This window comes from Somniosus microcephalus, chromosome 16 (assembly GCF_052327205.1).
Source record: "Somniosus microcephalus isolate GS21.2 chromosome 16, FLI_Smic_1.0, whole genome shotgun sequence".
In the NCBI taxonomy this organism is placed as follows: domain Eukaryota; kingdom Metazoa; phylum Chordata; class Chondrichthyes; order Squaliformes; family Somniosidae; genus Somniosus; species Somniosus microcephalus.
Genome location: NC_141002.1, coordinates 2,350,586 through 2,369,858, shown reverse-complemented (window position 1 = coordinate 2,369,858; position 19,273 = coordinate 2,350,586). Strand labels below are relative to the sequence as shown.

The following is a 19,273-nucleotide window of genomic DNA, read 5'->3' as shown; positions in this document are numbered from 1 at the left end:
TAAGTTTCAGTTTTTTCCCTCCCACTTTTCTCCACTGATGGGACTGGCATATGGTGAGTAAGATTCCACGAGTGCTGACAGTCTGATGCCTTACTCAAATGATCACTCTTGCTGTATCAGCGGAGCCAGTGCATGTCATTAGGCATTGGATTGTGACAAGGAGCCAGAGCCCTGATTTTCTGAGTACAGAACAAGGATCGAATCTGGGATCTTCCTGGTTCATATGGCTTAGTAACCACGTCACCGAGCCATAAGGGAAGCAGATTTTGTTTAATATTATCTTGAATGATTCAAACATAGTCCCAATATATTAAATTTGCATTTTCCTCCTGCAGATGGTCGCAAGTGAGGGTGGATTTGAAGTACTGTGTAAAGAGAAAAAATGGGCAAAGGTAGCCAGTCGAATGAGTTATCCTCAAGGAAAGGGTATTGGCTCGCTGTTACGGTCCCACTATGAGAGGATTCTTTATCCATATGAGCTGTTTCAAACAGGAGCCAGTCTCTCGGTAAGATTAATTTACATAAAAATTTTGACCTACTTCAGCAGCATCCAAGAGTTAGTTACAGGCAACAGTCACTCTACCAGAGCTGCTGATGGAAAAGTTTGGGTGAATTTATATACTCAATGATTTTTGTCTTTTAATGCCTTCATTAAAGTTTTTATTGAAAGTCCTCAATGTCGCCTCAAAGCCTGGTTTTGGATGTGATATTTTTGCGCAGAGCTGTGACTCTGAGCTGCATTCGAATTGTGCAGTCTGAACACGTGCAGTATGTTTCCCGGCACCGTTCAGTCCCCTGAACGCGTGTAGTATGTTTCCCGGCACTGTTCAGTCCCTTGAACACGTGTAGTATGTTTCCCGGCACCGTTCAGTCCCCTGAACACGTGTAGTATGTTTCCCGGCACCGTTCAGTCCCTTGAACACGTGTAGTATGTTTCCCGGCACCGTTCAGTCCCCTGAACACGTGTAGTATGTTTCCCGGCACCGTTCAGCCCCCTGAACACGTGTAGTATGTTTCCCGGCACTGTTCAGTCCCCTGAACACGTGTAGTATGTTTCCCGGCACCGTTCACTCACCTGAACACGTGTAGTATGTTTCCCGGCACCGTTCACTCACCTGAACACGTGTAGTATGTTTCCCGGCACCGTTCAGTCCCCTGAACACGTGTAGTATGTTTCCCGGCACTGTTCAGTCCCTTGAACACGTGTGGTATGTTTCCCGGCACCGTTCAGTCCCCTGAACACGTGTAGTATGTTTCCCGGCACTGTTCACTCACCTGAACACGTGTAGTATGTTTCCCGGCACCGTTCACTCACCTGAACACGTGTAGTATGTTTCCCGGCACCGTTCAGTCCCCTGAACACGTGTAGTATGTTTCCCGGCACTGTTCAGTCCCTTGAACACGTGTAGTATGTTTCCCGGCACCGTTCACTCACCTGAACACGTGTAGTATGTTTCCCGGCACCGTTCAGTCCCTTGAACACGTGTAGTATGTTTCCCGGCACCGTTCAGTCCCCTGAACACGTGTAGTATGTTTCCCGGCACTGTTCAGTCCCCTGAACACGTGTAGTATGTTTCCCGGCACCGTTCAGTCCCCTGAACACGTGTAGTATGTTCCCCGGCACTGTTCAGTCCCTTGAACATGTGTAGTATGTTTCCCGGCACCGTTCAGTCCCTTGAACACGTGTAGTATGTTTCCCGGCACCGTTCAGTCCCTTGAACACGTGTAGTATGTTTCCCGGCACTGTTCAGTCCCCTGAACACGTGTAGTATGTTTCCCGGCACCGTTCACTCACCTGAACACGTGTAGTATGTTTCCTGGCACCGTTCACTCACCTAATCTGTTGGAATTTTTTTTGTTTTAGCTGTTTCTATTCGATTATTTTTTTAAGATTCTTTGAAGAAAATCTAGATGAAAAGTTATTCAGGTGAAGTTTATGCTGAGTTTTTAATAATGTTGAATTTATTTTTAAAAATAGACTGTGTATGAGAAGTTGAGACAAAAATGAGTGTTGATGACTCATTACACACCTGTTGTAGCTTTAGTCTTGTGTTCTAGAAACAGGAAGCATATTCAGTTGGTATAATTTTCAAAAAGGAGTTGAATGTTGAAGCAAATGCTATCTATATTTATCTTCCCTGTGTTATGGTAACAATTAGAAAATGGAAGCATTCCAATTGCAGACACCAGTGAGCTTCACAGGGACACGGACACAGGCAGAGTCAAGTCACATCCTTATTTTACTTCAACTTCAAAATTCAACCCACTTTTGTTAGTGTTTATGACAGGCTGAGGCCATTGGGTAAAAGTGTTACTGAAAGCATTGAAAAACACGCCAGACAATGAAATGGTTACATTTAATCCTTTTATTGAGAGATACGGCATCTTCTGAATTTTTGTTTAAATTCTTACTTTGGAGATTAGAAATTTAAATTATTAAGAAAATGGTGGATGGTAAAATGTTTCCAAGCATTGAGCAATTTATATTCGCGCACTCTGCCTCGAGTTGTCACGGCCACTCCCACGCCTCCTACTTGGGCCTAGAGTTGTGGCCCGTGCCCCCGTCTCATACTCAGGCCTTGAGTCTCCCCCGTCCTCCACTTGGGCCTTGTGCCTTGGAACAGGATGACGACGATTCTATTCCAGTTTTTGCGATTGCTGTCTTAACATGAATGAATTTCAAATGAGATTGCTGATGTTGTTCTGTTACACTTGGGAAACTGATTGCATGTAAAATGTTAATAACAGCTTGCAGCACCACCAACTATTTTAATTTGTGACATTGGAACATGTTCACTGAAAACACTGCAGGTTCCTCGTCCTTTAAGAGTCCTGAACTATGCTGCAGTATTTACTAGAAGTATTGGTCTCCCAGCAGTGAGTAACCCATGCCTTAGTGGTAGTTTGTGTCCATTAATTCTGCTATTATTCGTCTTGTAATAGACTCCTGAAAACACCTCTATGCAGATCTTCCCTGGCTCTGTGAAAACCTTGAATCGGGTAGGTAAACTGCTCTGATGCTTAATCACCTGTATCTCTTTTCCCTCTCGGGTCTCTTTCTCCCCCTCCCTGGTGTATTGTTTAGCAATTGTAGCTGCTGTAAGGAATGGACAAGTGACAAGATTTTAATTTGGAATGTGTTTCAAGGCAGTAATGCAATTGAGCATTGTTGATGTCTGGCACTCGTCATCTATGCTTTCTTGGAGCCTGAGGTTGTGTTACAGACTCTTAACATGATCCAATATTTACATAATCTTTGGAGCATGTTTAATTTTCTTGTTTGCGTATTGTACAGATACTTCAGACCTGCAGTTGCCCAGCTCATGGCCTTCTTAAGATGTTAGTATGGACCACATTCTGATTTTGCATTTGTGTAATGCCTCTTGTGTAGAAGAACATGTCAGAGCAATTTCCAAGGAGGAGAGGACACCGAGTAGGATACAGACAAGAAAAGGGGGGGTCTCAAGTTTTAGCTATTCCCGGTTGGGAAGAGCTGGTTCCAAGAAAAAAATGTCAGTATGTAATGGTAAAAACTGAAATGGGGGCAGTGGTGGAATGTTGTTGTCGTCTTTAAAACACTGTGATGATGGCCAATTTCTGGTTGGTTATTCCTGGCTACCCTTTGTCTTCAATGCATTTAAATCTGGGTCATCTGTCATTTATCTGCTTTGAATTAAACTCTGTGACCTTAGTTACTATGTTTTGAACTGGGCTAATGGCAACTGAAGCCTGTTCTTGAGCTGCTGATAAATGATATTGTGGCAGAACTGAGCCTCCTACTGCAAGCTTCATTTTCTCCGAGGGCTTCTTCCTGCTTTACCCAACAGTCACTTGGCTAAAAGTGGTGCCATATAATAGGAGCAGTTAGTACTGTTGTGTTGAGGCAAATTAGGAACTGCAGTGTTGGTAATAGGAAAAAACATGCAAAGTCCTCCTCAAAACATCTGGAGACTTGTGCCAAAATTGGGAGAGCTGTCCCACAGACGAGTCAGGCAAGAGCCCGACATATACTAGCCAAATACTGCAGATGCTGGAAATCTGAAATAACAACAGAAAATGCTGGAAAAACTCAGCAGGCCAGGCAGCATCCGTGGAGAGAGAAACAGAGTTAACGTTTCAGGTCTGGGACCCTTCATCAGAACTGGAAAAAGCTGGAGATGTAACATATTAAGCAGGTGCAGAGACAGGAGGGGAGGAAGGAATTGAAGGAACAGACTGTGCTTTTCTAAGAGGCAGGAAAGATAAAATGTTGCAAATGGGAATGGCAAAATCATACAGCATGAAAAATGGGGGCAGGGGTTATAGTTTGAAATTGTTGAACTCAATGTTGAGGCCAGAAGACTTTAAAGTGCCTAATCGAAACATGCGGTGCTGTTCCTCGAGCTTACGTTGAGCTACATTGGAACAATGTAATAGGCCGAGGACAGAGAGATCAGAGTGGGAGTGAAGCGGTGAATTGAAGTGACAGGCGACCAGAAGCTCAGGGTCACCCTTACGGACTGAACGGAGGTGTTCCGCAAAGCGGTCGCCCAATCTGCGTTTGGTCTCCCCAATGTAGAGGAGACCGCATCGTGAGCAGCGAATACAGTATACTAAATTGCAAGAAGTACAAGTAAATCGCTGTTTCACCTGGAAGGGGTGTTTGGGGCCCTGGACAGTGGAAAGGAAGGAGGTAAAAGGGCATGTGTTGCATCTCCTGCGCTTGCACGGGAAGGTGCCAGGCAAAGGGGAAGGGCTGTTAGGGGTGATTGAGGAGTGGACCAGGGTATCGCAGAGGGAGCGGGCCCTTTGGAATGCTGAAAGGGGTGGGGGGAGGGGAAGATGTGTCTGGTGGTGGGATCACGCTGGAGGTGGCAGAAATGGCGGAGGATCTGTTGAATGTGGAGGCTGGTGGAGTGATGGGAGGGGAAGGGGTGAGAGTAGAAGTGCGGGAAATGGAACGGACACGGTCAAGGGCGGTGTCAACCACAGCAGAGGGGAATCCTCGGTTGAGGAATAAGGAAGACATGTCGGAAGCACTGGCATCGTCAGAACAGTCGCGGCGGAGACTGAGAAACCGGGAGAATGGAATAGAGTCCTCGAACTACTGCTCTCGCCGCATCTTGAGATCCACACTCAATGCCATGCGCCGCCACATGAACATTCTCGACCTCTCTCTTCAGCAGCACCGACGCACTCTATCTCAAAGCTGTCCGGGTCCACAGTTCCATTTCACCCTTTGACTCATCCGACGCATCAACAAAAAACTTTTTTTCTTCCTTTCTGATGTCAAGGATTGCCAGCTTCATCAACTCTTGGACACCAATGCCCCTCCGGAACCTTCTTCCCCTTCACTTTCCTCTGGCCCCATCCATTCTTTCAATCTCACCCCCTGCCGTGTTTTCACTGATGGCCGCAAGAGCACAGAATGTACTCTGGTTGGGGGACTTCAATGTCCATCACCAAGAGTGGCTCAGTGGCACCACCACTGACCGAGCTGGTCGAGTCCTGAAGGACATAGCTGCCAGTCTGGGCCTGCGGCAGGTGGTGAGAGAACCAACACGAGGGAAAAACCTACTTGACTTTGTCCTCACCAATCTACCTGTTGCTGATGCATCTGTCCCTGACAGCATTGGGAGCAGTGACCACCGCACAGTCCTTGTGGAGACAAGTCCCGTCTTCACATTGAGGACACCCTCCATCGTGTTGTGTGGCACTACCACCATACTAAATGGGATAGATTCAGAACAGATCGAACAGCTCAAAACTGGGCATCCATGTGGCGCTGTGGGCCATCAGCTGCAGCAGAATTGTATTCCACCACAACCTATAACCTCATGACCTGGCATATCCCTCACTCTACCATTACCATCAAGCCAGGGGACCAACCATGGTTCAATGAGGAGTGCAGAAGAACATGCCACGAGCGGCAGCCGGCGTACTTAATAATGAAGTGCCAACCTGGTGAAGCTACAACACAGGACTAAATACATGCTAAACAGCGGGAACAGCATGCTATAGACAGAGCTAAGCAATCCCACAACCAACGACTCAGATCAAAGCTCTTCAGTCCTGCCACATCTAGTCGTGAATGGTGGTGGACAATTAAACAAATAACAGGAGGAGGAGGTTCCATGAACATCCCCATCTTCAATGATGGTGGAGCGAAGCACGTGAGTGCAAAAGACAAGGCTGAAACGTTTGCAATCATCTTCAGCCAGAAGTACCGAGTGGATGATCTGTCGCTGCCTCCTCCTGAGGTCCCCACCTCACTTGGAATACTGTGTCCAGTTTTGGTCTTCTCACATGGGTGATATTGAGCCTTTTGGAGTGGGTGCAGAGGAGAGCCACTAGACTAGTTGTCAGTCTAAAGCATCTTCTTTATCAAGATAGGCTAAAGAGTAGAGAAGCATAGACTTAGAGGTGATCTAATTGAGGTTTATAAGATGATGAAGGGAATAGATTGTGCTCCAGTTGACAGTTTGTTCCAATTAAATAGGTTAGGGAGGACCAGGGGTCAGAAATTTAAGTTGTATGTATAAGACTAGATCTAGATTAAATGTCGGGAGGTGGTTCTTTTCCCAGAGAATATTGGACTACTGCCATCTCGTGCGGTGAACGCTGAATTCCTTCAAGTGAGAGCTGGATCTGTTTCTGGTTGGGGTGGAGATCACTTCTTACAGAAGGTAGGTAGTGCAGGGAATTCAGGACCAGAGTGATCTCCTGGACTAGTTTCAATCGCCTAGATGGGTCGGAGAGAAATTTCCCAGATTTTTTTCCCAAATTGACCTGGGTTTCTTAATCTGTTTTTTTGCGTCTCCCAGGAGATCACATGGTTTCGGGTGGGGTGGAATGTACATGTTGCGATACACAAGGTATTGCAATTGTGTGGGACAGGCTCGATGGACCAGAGGGTCTTTAACTGTCCATCATCCTTCATATCACAGAAGCCAGTCTTCAGCCAATTCGATTCACTGCACATGATATCAAGAAACAGCTGATTGCACTGGATACAGCAAAGGCTATGGGCCTTGACAACATCCTGGTTGTCGTGCTGAAGACTTGTGTTCCAGAATGAGCCGCGCCTTTAGCTAAGCGGTTCTAGTACAGCTGCAACACTGGCATCTACCCGACAATTTGGAAAGTTGCCCAGGTATGACCTGTCCACAAAAAGCAGGATAAATCCAATCCAGCCAATTACCACCCATCAGTCCACTATCAATCATCAGCAAAGTGATGGAAGGTGTCGACAGTTCTGCAAGCAGCACTTACTTACCAATAAACTCCCACCGATCCTCAGTTTTGGTTCCACCAGGACCGCTCGCCTCCAGACCTCATTACAGCCTTGGCCCAAACATGGACAAAAGAGCTGAATTCCAGAGGTGAGGTGAGAGTGACTGCCCTTGACATCAAGGCAGCATTTAGCAGAGTGTGGCATGAAGGAGCCCTAGTAAAACTGAAGTCAATGGGTATCGGTGGCAGGGGGCCAGGGGGGAAACACTCCACTGGCTGGAGTCATACCTAGCACAAAGGAAGATGGTTGTAGTTGTTGGAGGCCAATCATCTCAGTCCCAGGGCATCACTGCAGGAGTTCTTTAGGGCAGAGTCCTAGGCCCAACCATCTTCAACTGCTTCATTGATGACCTTCCCTCCATCATAATGAGGAGGAGGAATTCCTTGAGTGTTTAAGGGATGGTTATCTGGATCAATATGTCGAGGAACCAACTCGGGAACAGGCTATATTGGACTGGGTACTGTGCAATGAGAAGGGACTAATCAGTAATCTTGTTGTACGGGGACCCTTGGGTCAGAGCGATCATAACATGATCGATTTCTCACTCGAAATGGAGAGCGAAGAAATTGACTCAGAGACTAAGGTCCTGAATTTAAACAAGGGGAATTATGATGCCATGAGACGGGAACTGAGTAGGTCTGATTGGACAACGTTCCTGAGAGGACTGGAGGTAGATAAACAATGGCAAACATTTAAAGATAGAATGACAAAATTGCAAAAATTGTTTATACCAATCTGGCATAAAAGGAAATCTAAAAAGGTGACTCAACCGTGGATAACAGGGGAAATTAGAGACAGCATAAAATCCAAAGATAGGGCGTATAAAATAGCCAAAAAAAGCGCCAGAGCGGAAGATTGGGAACAGTTTAAGATAGAGCAAAGGAGGGCAAAGGGCATGATCAAGAGGGGCAAAATAGCTTACGAAAACAAGCTGGCGGAAAATATAAAAACTAACTCCAAAAGCTTTTATAAATATATCAAAAGGAAAAGACTGGTGAAAACCAAAGTTGGTCCATTGCAGTCAGATACGGGGGAATATATAATGGGAAATAAGGAAATGGCAGATCAACTAAATGCATACTTTGGGTCAGTCTTTACGAAGGAAGACACAAAAAACCTCCCTGGGATATCGGGAAAAATAGGGACATTGGCAAAGGAGGAACTGACGCAAATCAATATCTCTAAGGATATGGTGTTAAGGAAGCTAAAGGGATTGAAGGTGGACAAATCCCCAGGGCCTGATAACATGCATCCTAGGGTACTGAAGGAGGTGGCCCTAGAGATAGCGGATGCACTAAGGATGATTTTTCAGAATTCATTAGACTCGGGAACAGTGCCGATGGATTGGAGGGTAGCTAACGTTACCCCACTATTCAAAAAGGGGGGTAGGGAAAAAGCAGGTAATTACAGACCTGTAAGCCTTACATCAGTTGTGGGCAAAATGCTGGAGTCCATCATTAAGGATGAAATAGCGGAGCACTTAGCAAATGGGGACAGGATAGGACAGAGTCAACATGGATTTACAAAGGGTAAATCGTGCTTGACTAATCTATTGGAATTTTTTGAGGGAGTAACTGGTAGAATAGATGGGGGAGAGCCAGTAGATGTGGTGTACCTGGACTTCCAAAAGGCCTTCGATAAGGTCCCACATAAAAGATTAGCATGGAAAATTGAGGCTCATGGGATAAAGGGGAAAGTTTTGGCGTGGATAGGGAACTGGCTGTCAGATAGAAAACAGAGAGTTGGAATAAACGGCTCATTTTCTGAATGGCAGGCAGTAACAAGTGGGGTACCACAGGGATCTGTCCTGGGCCCCCAGCTGTTCACAATTTACATTAATGACCTGGATCAGGGAGTCGGATGCAGCATTTCCAAATTTGCAGACGACACTAAACTAGGAGGTGGGGTGGGCTCAGAGGAAGAGACCAGGAAGCTCCAGAGCGATTTGGACAGACTGGGCGATTGGGCGGATAAATGGCAGATGCACTATAATGTGGACAAGTGCGAAGTTATCCACCTTGGGTGCAGGAACGGGAGGGCAAATTATTATTTAAATGGCAATAGATTGGGAGAGGGGGAAGTACAGAGAGACCTGGGTGTTCTTGTACACCAGTCACTGAAGGCGAGCATGCAGGTGCAACAGGCGGTCAAGAAGGCAAACGGTATGCTGGCCTTCATAGCAAAAGGGTTAGAATACAGGAACAGGGATACCTTGCTGCAGCTGTACAGGGCACTGGTGAGACCACACCTCGAGTACTGTGTACAGTTTTGGTCGCCTCATCTGAGGAAGGATGTTCTTGCCATGGAGGGGGTGCAGCGGCGATTCACCAGGCTGATACCAGGAATGGCGGGAATGACCTATGAGGAGAGACTATGTAGTTTAGGGATGTACACACTGGAGTTTAGAAGATTGAGAGGGGACCTCATAGAAGTGTATAAAATTCTGACAGGTCTAGACAGACTGGATGCAGAAGGAATGTTTCCCTTGGCGGGTGAAAACAGAACTAGAGGACATAATTTAAGGATAAGGGCTAAACCATTTAGGACAGAGATGAGGGGGAATTTCTTCACTCAGAGAGTGGTGAACCTGTGGAACTCATTGCCACAGAGGGCAGTGTACGCCAGCTCATTAAATATATTTAAGAGGGAATTAGATATATTTCTACGGGCAAAAGGGGTTAAGGGTTACGGAGAGAAGGCGGGGACGGGATACTGAATTAAAGGATCAGCCATGATCTCATTAAATGGCGGAGCAGGCACGAAGGGCCGAATGGCCTACTCCTGCTCCTATCTTCTATGTATCTATGTATAAGGTCAGAAGTGCGGGATGTTTGCAACTGCTCAGATAATGGGCTGGATTTCATCAGCCCTGAGGAGGCGAGACCACTGGGAAAGTCAAAAAGAATGTGAGTGGGTCCCGAACCCGCCTCCAACCAATCTTCCCGGGAGTTGGGTCCCCAATTTGCGCAGGGACCCGACTCCTAGTGGCGGGAAGAGGATTATTGCCACTTAACTGCCTGTTATCAGGTAGTTAACAGGCAGTTAAGAGGCTATACCCCGCCAGGGTAAGTGAGGCGTGCTGTGGGCCTGTTATGTTGGTGTATAGATGACAGCTGCAGAAGTGGTGTGAAGGATGCAATGGGACACTGGTGAGTATCAGAGGTAAGGAAATGTTGGGAAAGTCATTTTTAATGTGTTTAGATTTTACTGTAGGTGACGAGCTTTGAAGTGTTTGTGTGGCCTCACCTCAATGGGAGAACCTCTCTTCGTGACATCGCTTCTTTACCCTCACCTGCAACTGCCATCTGTTTCATCCTAAGGAGAGAGTCCCTGGAGAGTCTGGGTGCAAGGGCTCACCTGTGTACAGCTCTTCTCCTCTTAGGCAGTCCCTCGGAACCAAGGATGACTTGCTTCCACATTAAAAATGAGCTCGCAGGTGACTGATTAGTCCAATGCTGGACCTACAGTCTCTGTCACAGGTGGGGCAGACGGTGGTTGAAGAGGCGGGTGGGTAGGGTGCTTGGGTTGACTTGCGCTGCTTGCGCTTGGCTTCCGCTTGCTCCCGGCGAAGAGACTCGAGGTGTTCGGCGCCTTCCCGGATGCTTCTCCTCCACTTTGTGCGGTCTTGGGCCAGGGATTCCCAGGTGTCGGTGGGGATGTTGCACTTTTTCAAGGAGGCTTTGAGGGTGTCCTTAAGCGTTTCCTCTGCCCACCTGGGGCTTTCTTGCCGTGCCGGAGCTCCGAGTAGAGCGCATGTTTTGGGAGTCTCGTATCGGGCATGCGGACTATGTGACCCGTCCATCGGAGCTGATTGAGCGTGGTCAGAGCTTCGATGCTGGGGATGTGTGGTAAACCACTTTTATCGTTCACTATCGTTACACTATAGTTATCACTGTTATATCGTTACTCTATGGTTATCACTGTTCACACTGTTGTATCACTATACGAGGTCGCCTCTTGTCACGCTGTTATACCTGGGCTGACCACTGCTGACTCCGCCCACGGCTCCACCTACCTGGCCAGGTATAAAGGTGGTCGACTGGCTGGTATTCCTCCTTGTTGGATCCGATCACCCACGAGGGTGGGCTCTGTTATTTAGCCAATAAAAACCTATAGTTACTTTCTTAACTGACGTTGATGCGCCTATCCTGCCAATGGATTTGCAGGATCTTGCAGAGGCAGCGTTGGCGGTACCTCTCCAGTGCTTTGAGGTGCCTGCTGTACATGGTCCATGTCTCTGAGGCATACAGCAGGGCAGGTATCACTGCTGCCCTGTGGACCATGAGCTTAGTGCCGGGCTTGAGGTCCTGGTCTTCAAACACTCTCTTCCTCAGGTGACCGAAGGCTGCACTGGCACACTGAAGGCGGTGTTGGACTTCGTCGTCGACGTCTGCCCTTGTTGACAGTAGGCTCCCGAGGTGTACAGCACCTCAATGCTGTCAAACACTGTCAAATCATCTGTCAAAAATTTATGGGACCAGAACCCAGAAGGCAACAGTCCCGCCCCCAATGTGTCTCGGTGAGTAAAATCCAGCCCAATAAGCAGTCCATGTTAGAATGCAGCAAGATCTGGGCAACATTCAGGCTTGGGCTGATAATTGGCAAGTAACATTCGCGTCACACAACTGCCAGGTAATGACCATCTCCAACAAGAGACTCTAGCCACCTTCCCTTGACAGTTAAGAGGATTACCATCGTCGAATTCCCCACTATCAACATCCTGGGGGGCCACCATTGATCAGAAACTTAACTGGACCAGCCGCATAAATACTGTGGCTACAAGAGCAGGTCAGAGGCTGGGTATTCTGCGGCGAGTGACTCACCCACTGACTCCCCAAAACCTTGCAAACATCGACAAGGCAAAGGTCAAGAGAGTGATAGCAATCTCTCCACCTGCCTGGATGATTGCTGCTCCAAGAACACTCAAGGAGCTCAACACCATCCAGGACTTAGCAGCCCGCTTGATTGGCACCTCATCCACCACCTTAAACATTCACTCCCTCCACCACCAGCACACCGTGGCTGCAGTGTGTACCATCTACAAGATGCACTGCAGCAACTCGCCAAGGCTTCTTCGACAGCACCTCTACCACCTAGAAGGACAAGGGCAGCAGGTGCCTGGGAACATCGTCGCCTCCAAGTCACACACCATCCTGACTTGGAAGTATATCGCTGTTCCTTCATCATCACTGGGTCAAAATCCTGGAACTCCCTCCCTAACAGCACTGTGGGAGTACCTTCACCACATGCACTGTAGCGGTTCAAGAAGGTGGCTCACCACCACTTCTCAAAGGCAATTAGGGATTGGCAATTACTGCTGGCCTTGCCAGCATTGCCCACATCCTGTGAACGAATAAATAAAAATGTGACCGAGCATCCACAGCCTTTTGGAGTGAGCTCCAGTTTTCCACAACCCTTTGTGTGGAAAAAGTGCTTCCTGATCTCACTCCTGAATGGCCTGGCTCGAATTTTAATATAATGGTTTCTCTATCTCTTTATCTACCCTATGAATCCTTTTATTATTTGAAACACTTTGCTTCTATACTGAAGGAAATACAAGCCAAGTTTTTGCAACCTGTCCTCATAATTTAATTCTTTTAGCCCCGGTATCATTCCGGTGAATCTGCGCTGCTCCCCCTCCAAGGCCAATATATGCATATTGAAGTGTGTCCAGAACTGAACGCAGTGCTCCAGATGGGGTCTGATCACAGCTCTATACAACTGAAGCATCACTTGCTCCTTGTATTCCAGCCTCCTTGAGGAAAAAGGGCCAACAATCCATTAGTCTTTTTGATTGCTTTTTGTACCTGTCCACCAGCTTTTAGTGATTTCTGAACATGGACACCTCAATCTCTCTGCTCCTCCTCAGTTGCTAGTTTCTTTCCTGTCGGCCGTGAATCAGTGGGTAGCACTCTCGCCTCTGAGTCTGAAGGTTGTGGGTTCAAGTCCCACTTCAGAGACTTGAGCTGAAAATCGAGGCTGACACTCGAGCGCAATACTGAGGGAGCGCTGCACTGTCAGAGGTGCTGTATTTCGGATGAGACAGTAAACTCTCAGGTGGATGTCAAAGATCCCATGTTACTTTTCTGAAGAAGAGCAGGGGAGTTCTCCCAGGTTATAGCTCTCCCGGTCCACTAGATGTTCACTTTTCTATGCAGTTGTGCAAGCCTCTTTTAACTTTATACTGTATTTATTTAATTCTTCCTTTAGTTTATACTAGTTGGTACTGTACCATATGTTAGAGAAGAGGAAAAAGGGGTGGGGGAGATTTGTGCTTTTTAATATTCCTCTTTTAACTCCTTAACCTGCCTGCTAAACAAGCACAAATACCGGGAAATCTAGAGTAACGAATGTGACGTACAGGAGGAGTGCCCAATCTTTTGTCGCAGTGAGTTATAGTTAGTGAGTGGATCTTGTATGATTAAATCGCTATTATTCAGACAGACTGACGAGTCATCATGTCTTAACTGACGGTCTATTTTGCGTTTTATGGAAAAAAAGGCCCGATTTTCACCTCCTTCACCTATGTGTCTGTCCTCTCTCTCTGTCTCTGTCCTTCTCTCTGTGTCTCTCTCTCTCTGTCCTCTCTCTCTCACCCTCTCTCTCACCCTCGCTGTCCTCTCTCTCTCTCTCTCTCTCTCTCAATTCAATTCAAATCGCTTTATTGGCATGACAAGGTACATCTTATGTTGCCAAAGCATCGAAAAACATTTATGGTTGAACACAAATGCAGGTCTATCCATACAGTGTATAAACAGATATATCCCTGAGTGTATAAATATACATTCGTATAATTTGTATATACTCTTTTCTTAGGTTGTCCCTCTGTTTATGGCAAGCTGTAACATAGTGTGCCGCTAAGGTTACACAATTTCTCTGTTCCCCTAGTAGGTATGGGAGTTTTTGGTTGTCATTCAAATTTCTGAATTCAGGGCATATTTTTGTGAATTTTGGGTAGAAATTCTGCCTTATGCCCTGATATTTTCTACAAGCTGTGAGGAATTGCTTCTCTGTCTCCACCACTCCCTAACTGCAGTGAGAGCATATCCTGTCCTCTCTTGGTAGCCGGGTCTGCCTGTGTCTGCCTTTTTCGATGGCCAGGCTATGTTCACTAAGTCTGTACATTGTCAAGGTTTTTCTCAGTTTGCTATCCTTTACCATGGTCAGGTAATCAGCCATGTTGTATTGTCTGTTTAGGGCCAAGTAGCAATTGAGTTTGTTTTGGGTTTTTGTTGTTTCTGCCCAATATGGCAGATATTTTTCCTTTTGCTTAGTGACGATTGTGTTGGGTCGAATTCTCTGTGTTACGATGTCACTGTCCTGGGGCTGGTTATTGTTAGTAGTGTTAGTAGTTACTTCACTGAGTCCCAGAACTAGTTGACTGAGGGTATTCTTCTTTATGGTCCTCTCTTGGCATTTCAGGGCTTCGTAATGATAGCAGTGGGGGTTGCTCATTTTTAGGTGTTTCCAAAATTTGGTGGCTCTTTTTTGGATAGTAATTATTAATGGATATTGGCCTAGCTCTGCCCTGCATGCATTGTTTACGGTTTTCCTTTTAGTCCGGAGGATACTTTTACAGAATTCTGCATGTAGGATCTCAATTGTGTGTTTGTCCCATTTTGCAAATTCTTGTTGTGTTAGCGGTCCCCACGCCTCACTGCCATAGAGTGCAATTGGTTCAATTATTGATTTAAAAATTTTGAGCCAAATGCTAATTGGGATTTCTATTTGGATTGATTTTTTAATGGCATAGAAAGCCCTTCTTGCTTTCTCTTTCAGTTCATTCACAGCCAGATGAAAATTTCCCGTAGAACTGATTTTTAAGCCCAAGTATGTGTAGTTAGTGGTTTGTTCAATTTTAGTTGTTCCAAGTGTGAAATTTATTTTGGGTCCCGATGTCTGGATCTTTGCTGGAACACAAGGACTTTGGTTTTTTGGGGGTTTATTGTCAGGGCCCAGGTCTGACAGAACGACTCTAGCAGATCCAGATTCTGCTGTAGACCCTCCTTAGTTGGTGACAGTAGAACCAGTTCATCTGCATAGAGGAGGAATTTAACCTTGGATTCATATAGGGTGAGGCCGGGTGCTGTGGATTGTTCAAGTAATTTTGCCAATTCATTTATGTAAATATTAAAGAGTGTCGGTGAGATGGGCGAGCCCTGCGTCACACCACGCCCCTGTGGGAAGTATTTTGTTTGTTTGTCTCCAATTTTAACTGCACATTTATTGTTTGTATACATTGATTTAATTACATCATATGTTTTTCCCCCTATACCACTTTCAATAAGTTTCAAGAATAGACCGTCGTGCCAGATGGAATCGAAAGCCTTCTGGAAATCTATAAAGCAGGCAAAAATTTTGCTTTTGTTTTGATGAACATGTTTGTCAATTAGGGTCTGTAGGGTGAAGATATGATCTGATGTTCTATAGTTTGGTAGGAATCCAATTTGGCTTTTACTCAAGACATTGTGCTCCTCAAGGAAGTTTATAAGTCTTTTGTTTATGATACTACAGAATACCTTCCCCAGGTTACTGTTTACACAGATGCCTCGATAGTTATTTGGGTCAACTTTGTCCCCACTTTTGTATATGGGCGTTATGAGTCCTTTGTTCCAGATATCAGGGAAGTAACCGACACTCAGAACCAAGTTGAAGAGTTTTAGGATAGCCAATTTCATTTTATCGTCCGTGTGTTTAATCATGTCGCTTAGGATGCCGTCTGCACCGCAAGCTTTTCCTGGTCACAGGTCCTTGAGTTTTTCAAATAGTTCTTTTTCTGTTATTATGGAGTCTAGCGGGTTTTGGTTATCTTTTATGGCCAATTCGAGCTTTTCCAGTTTTTTGCATATTTGGTATTGCTCTGGGCTTAGTGTGTTTTTCTGGTATAATTTTTCAAAGTGGTTTTCCTATGTGTCTCCGTTTTGAATGGCCAATTCGTCGTGTTGTTTTTTGTGTAATGTATTCCAGTTGTCCCAGAAACAATTGGAATCAATGGATTCCTCAATGGAGCTGAGTGTATTCTTAATATACTGCTCTTTTTTGGTTCTGAGTGTGTTTCTGTATTGTGTTAGTGTCTGACCGTAAGTAAGGCGTAATTCCTCATTTTCTGGCTGTCTGTGTTTTTGGTTTGATATTTTTCTGAGTTTTTTCCTCATGTTCTGGCAATCTGGGTCAAACCATTTTTCATAGTTTTTTGTTTTGGGTTTGTTCTTGCGAGCTTTCAAGTTTGACCTTGTTGCCAAATTATCAAAAATATTATTTAGGTTATTCACTGCCCGGTTTACGCCTTCTTTATTGTGAGTGTATATGTTTTCCAGAAAGGTGTCCAAGAGAGCTTGAGTTGATTGATTGCTTATTGCTTTCTGGTATTTTTCCGTGCTGTTTTTGGCCCATCTGTAGGATTTTTTGGTGTTGTACAGCTTACTGGGTTGTGTTTCATTGTTGGTTGTTTCTGTCCTTTTAAGATACATAGTAATTTGACTGTAGTCTGACAGTGTTGTTTGTGGTTTGACTGTGAATGCTCTGAAAGAGGATGGGTCCAAATCTGTAATCATATAGTCTACGGTGCTGCAGCCAAGAGGTGAGCAATTGGTCGATCTTCCTAGGAGGTCTCCCATGAACCTACCATTGACAATGTACAGACTCAGGCTTCGACAGAGCTGCAGGAGCTGCTTTCCGTTAGCATTTGTCTGTTTGTCGCAGTTATGCCTGTATGGATGGGAAGGGATATCGAAGTGGTTATTCCCGAATATGTAATCGTTTCCCTGATTATTGGTGAAGTCTGGTTCTTCGCCAGTTCTTGAATTGAGGTCACCACAGATCAACACGTTCCCCTGGGCCTGGAATTGGATAATCTCCCCCTCAATGTTGGAGAAGGTGTCCTCTTTAAAGTACGGGGATTCCATCGGGGGGATATAGAGTGCGCAAATGAAAACATCTTGAGTGTTAGAGATGATGCCCCTCTTAACTTTGAGCCATATGTGGTTTTTGCCCTTTTTTATAAATTTGATGCAATTATTAAGCTCTGTTTTAAACCAAATCAGTATGCCTCCAGAGTCTCTGCCCTGGGTTACTCCTGGCAATTTATTGGAGGGGACCACCAGCTCTGTACCCATGGGGACGGCCAGTGTGTCCTTCTCCTCTACACCAAGTTTCCTGTAAAATGATAATATCCAGATCTTTAATTTCATCTATGAACTCTGGGGTCCTACTCTTCATGTCGAGCACAGAAGAGCGTAGACCTTGGATATTCCAGGTCGAAATATATAAGGACTTCATGTTAAGTTTGATCTTTTACTATGATAGGTTAAAGTATGATGTGTTTGTCGTGTCTAAATGGGGAAAAAAAAGAACATTTCAATTGTCTATGAATGCTGATACTAATTGGTTACAACTTTTTCTAGCAACTAGTCCTTATTTTTTTTTTCTTTTTCTGATCCATAAGGCAGAAGTAGATGCTGCTGCGCGTCTGCATTATGTCTCTTAATGGGTTGTCTCTGCCTGAGGTATTGCGTACGCCCTGAGCATCTCTCCCTCTGTCTGGCTGGGGGCGGTCCTGTTCCCCTGTAGGACAGCGGTGGTGCAGGTCCGACATTGTTGTTGTGCATGGGGATCCTCTCTGGTCCCGGTTGGTGTGGTGGTGGTCTCTGTAGTGGTCCTGGTCTGTACCCCGTTGGTCTCTGGTGGTCGGGGGGGGGGTCCTCCTGGAGTCTGGGTATGGACCCGGTTAAAATCGACGTCCTTCAGGGCTTTAGCAAAGATCGATATTCGCTTCCTGTGGATATGGACGCGGTCGTGAAGACATTCCACTTCGAGGGTTGGGTGTTGGGCCAGGTGCACGTTGTGTTTTAATTCACAGTCTCTTGCTATGCTGGCATTTATCTCACGGATTGTTTTGTTAAAGTCTGTTCTCGGCAATATTGTGGAAACAGTGATTCTAGTGTTTGGGAATGTATTGCTTGCCTTCTCAATCACTGATCTGAGCGATGTTGCTACCCTTTTCTGCTGGGCCCTTAGGTCATTTGTGCCAGTGTGTATTATGTGTTGGGGGAGCCTAATCGGGTTTTGGTCAGCCATTTCAGGGCTCTGTCTGTTGTTGGGCACCGGATCTTTTTTACTATATGTCTAGGGAAATGCTTTTTCTCCCATAGAAATTTCCCATTTGAGTCTGAGTATTACGATGTCAGCCTTGTTGGTGTTTACTGGCTGGTGGCTTTCGCCTGGACTCATAGGTTGTGTGTTGGACTGGGTTGGTCGTGTCTGGTGTGTGCGCTCCTCTTGTGAGCGGCTCGCCTGTGGTTCCACAGTGGTGGGGGAAGACTGAGCTTCAGTATGCTGGTCGGTCTGTGTGGCACCCCCTGTATTGTGTGTTTGCTGCTGTTGTTCAGTGTGAGAGTGCAGCTGTTCAGTCGGGCTCTGTATTGTCTTATCTCTAGCCTCTGGCTGCTGGGCTAATGGTGCTATCTCTCCCCTATGGCTCTCTTTGTCTTTCTGCAGCTCTTTCACCTGATTCCCAAGTGAATTCAGCGCTCTCCTGTATCTCTCCCTCTCTTGCTTTTGTTCATGTTTCATTGTTAAAATGCTGTTTTCTTGGTCGGTTTTCAGTTTAAGGACCTCCTCTCTAAGTTTAACCAGCTCTGTCTCCAGCTGGTTAAATTTCTCCTTTAGTTGTATCTGGCTGTGGGATCCCAGGGTGTGTGTCCGGTCGGAGCTGGAGGGCTCACTCACTTCCTGGCTAGGCTGCTCTTCTCTTGGTGAGCTGGAAGTGGTAGGGGGAGTATGTGTGGCTCCCTCCCTGGTAATTACGCTGGGGTTGGTCAAACTGTACCATGTGGCTGTGCGGCCCCGGGGTGAGTGTCTGGTTAGAACTGTGTGGCTCGCTCACCTCCTGACCAGGCTGATTTACTCCTGGTGAGTTGTAAATGGTGGGGGGAGTGTGTGTCGCTTTTTCCCTGTTAGTCACTCTGGGGCTGTTCCTTCCCCTCTCAGTTATTTCTTTCA

General features: G+C 46.0%; 1 protein-coding gene across 6 annotated transcripts in view; it reads left to right on the top strand.

Moving 5' to 3' along the window:
* kdm5a (lysine demethylase 5A) overlaps nucleotides 1-19,273 on the top strand; it is a 343,245-nt gene that overhangs the window by 50,552 nt on the left and 273,420 nt on the right. For all 6 annotated transcript variants that reach the window (XM_086008547.1, XM_086008546.1, XM_086008544.1 and 3 more), the window contains exons 4-5: nucleotides 336-506; nucleotides 2,944-3,000. In XM_086008547.1, the coding sequence (XP_085864673.1) occupies nucleotides 336-506; nucleotides 2,944-3,000 (228 nt within the window). The remainder of the gene's footprint in view (nucleotides 1-335; nucleotides 507-2,943; nucleotides 3,001-19,273) is intronic.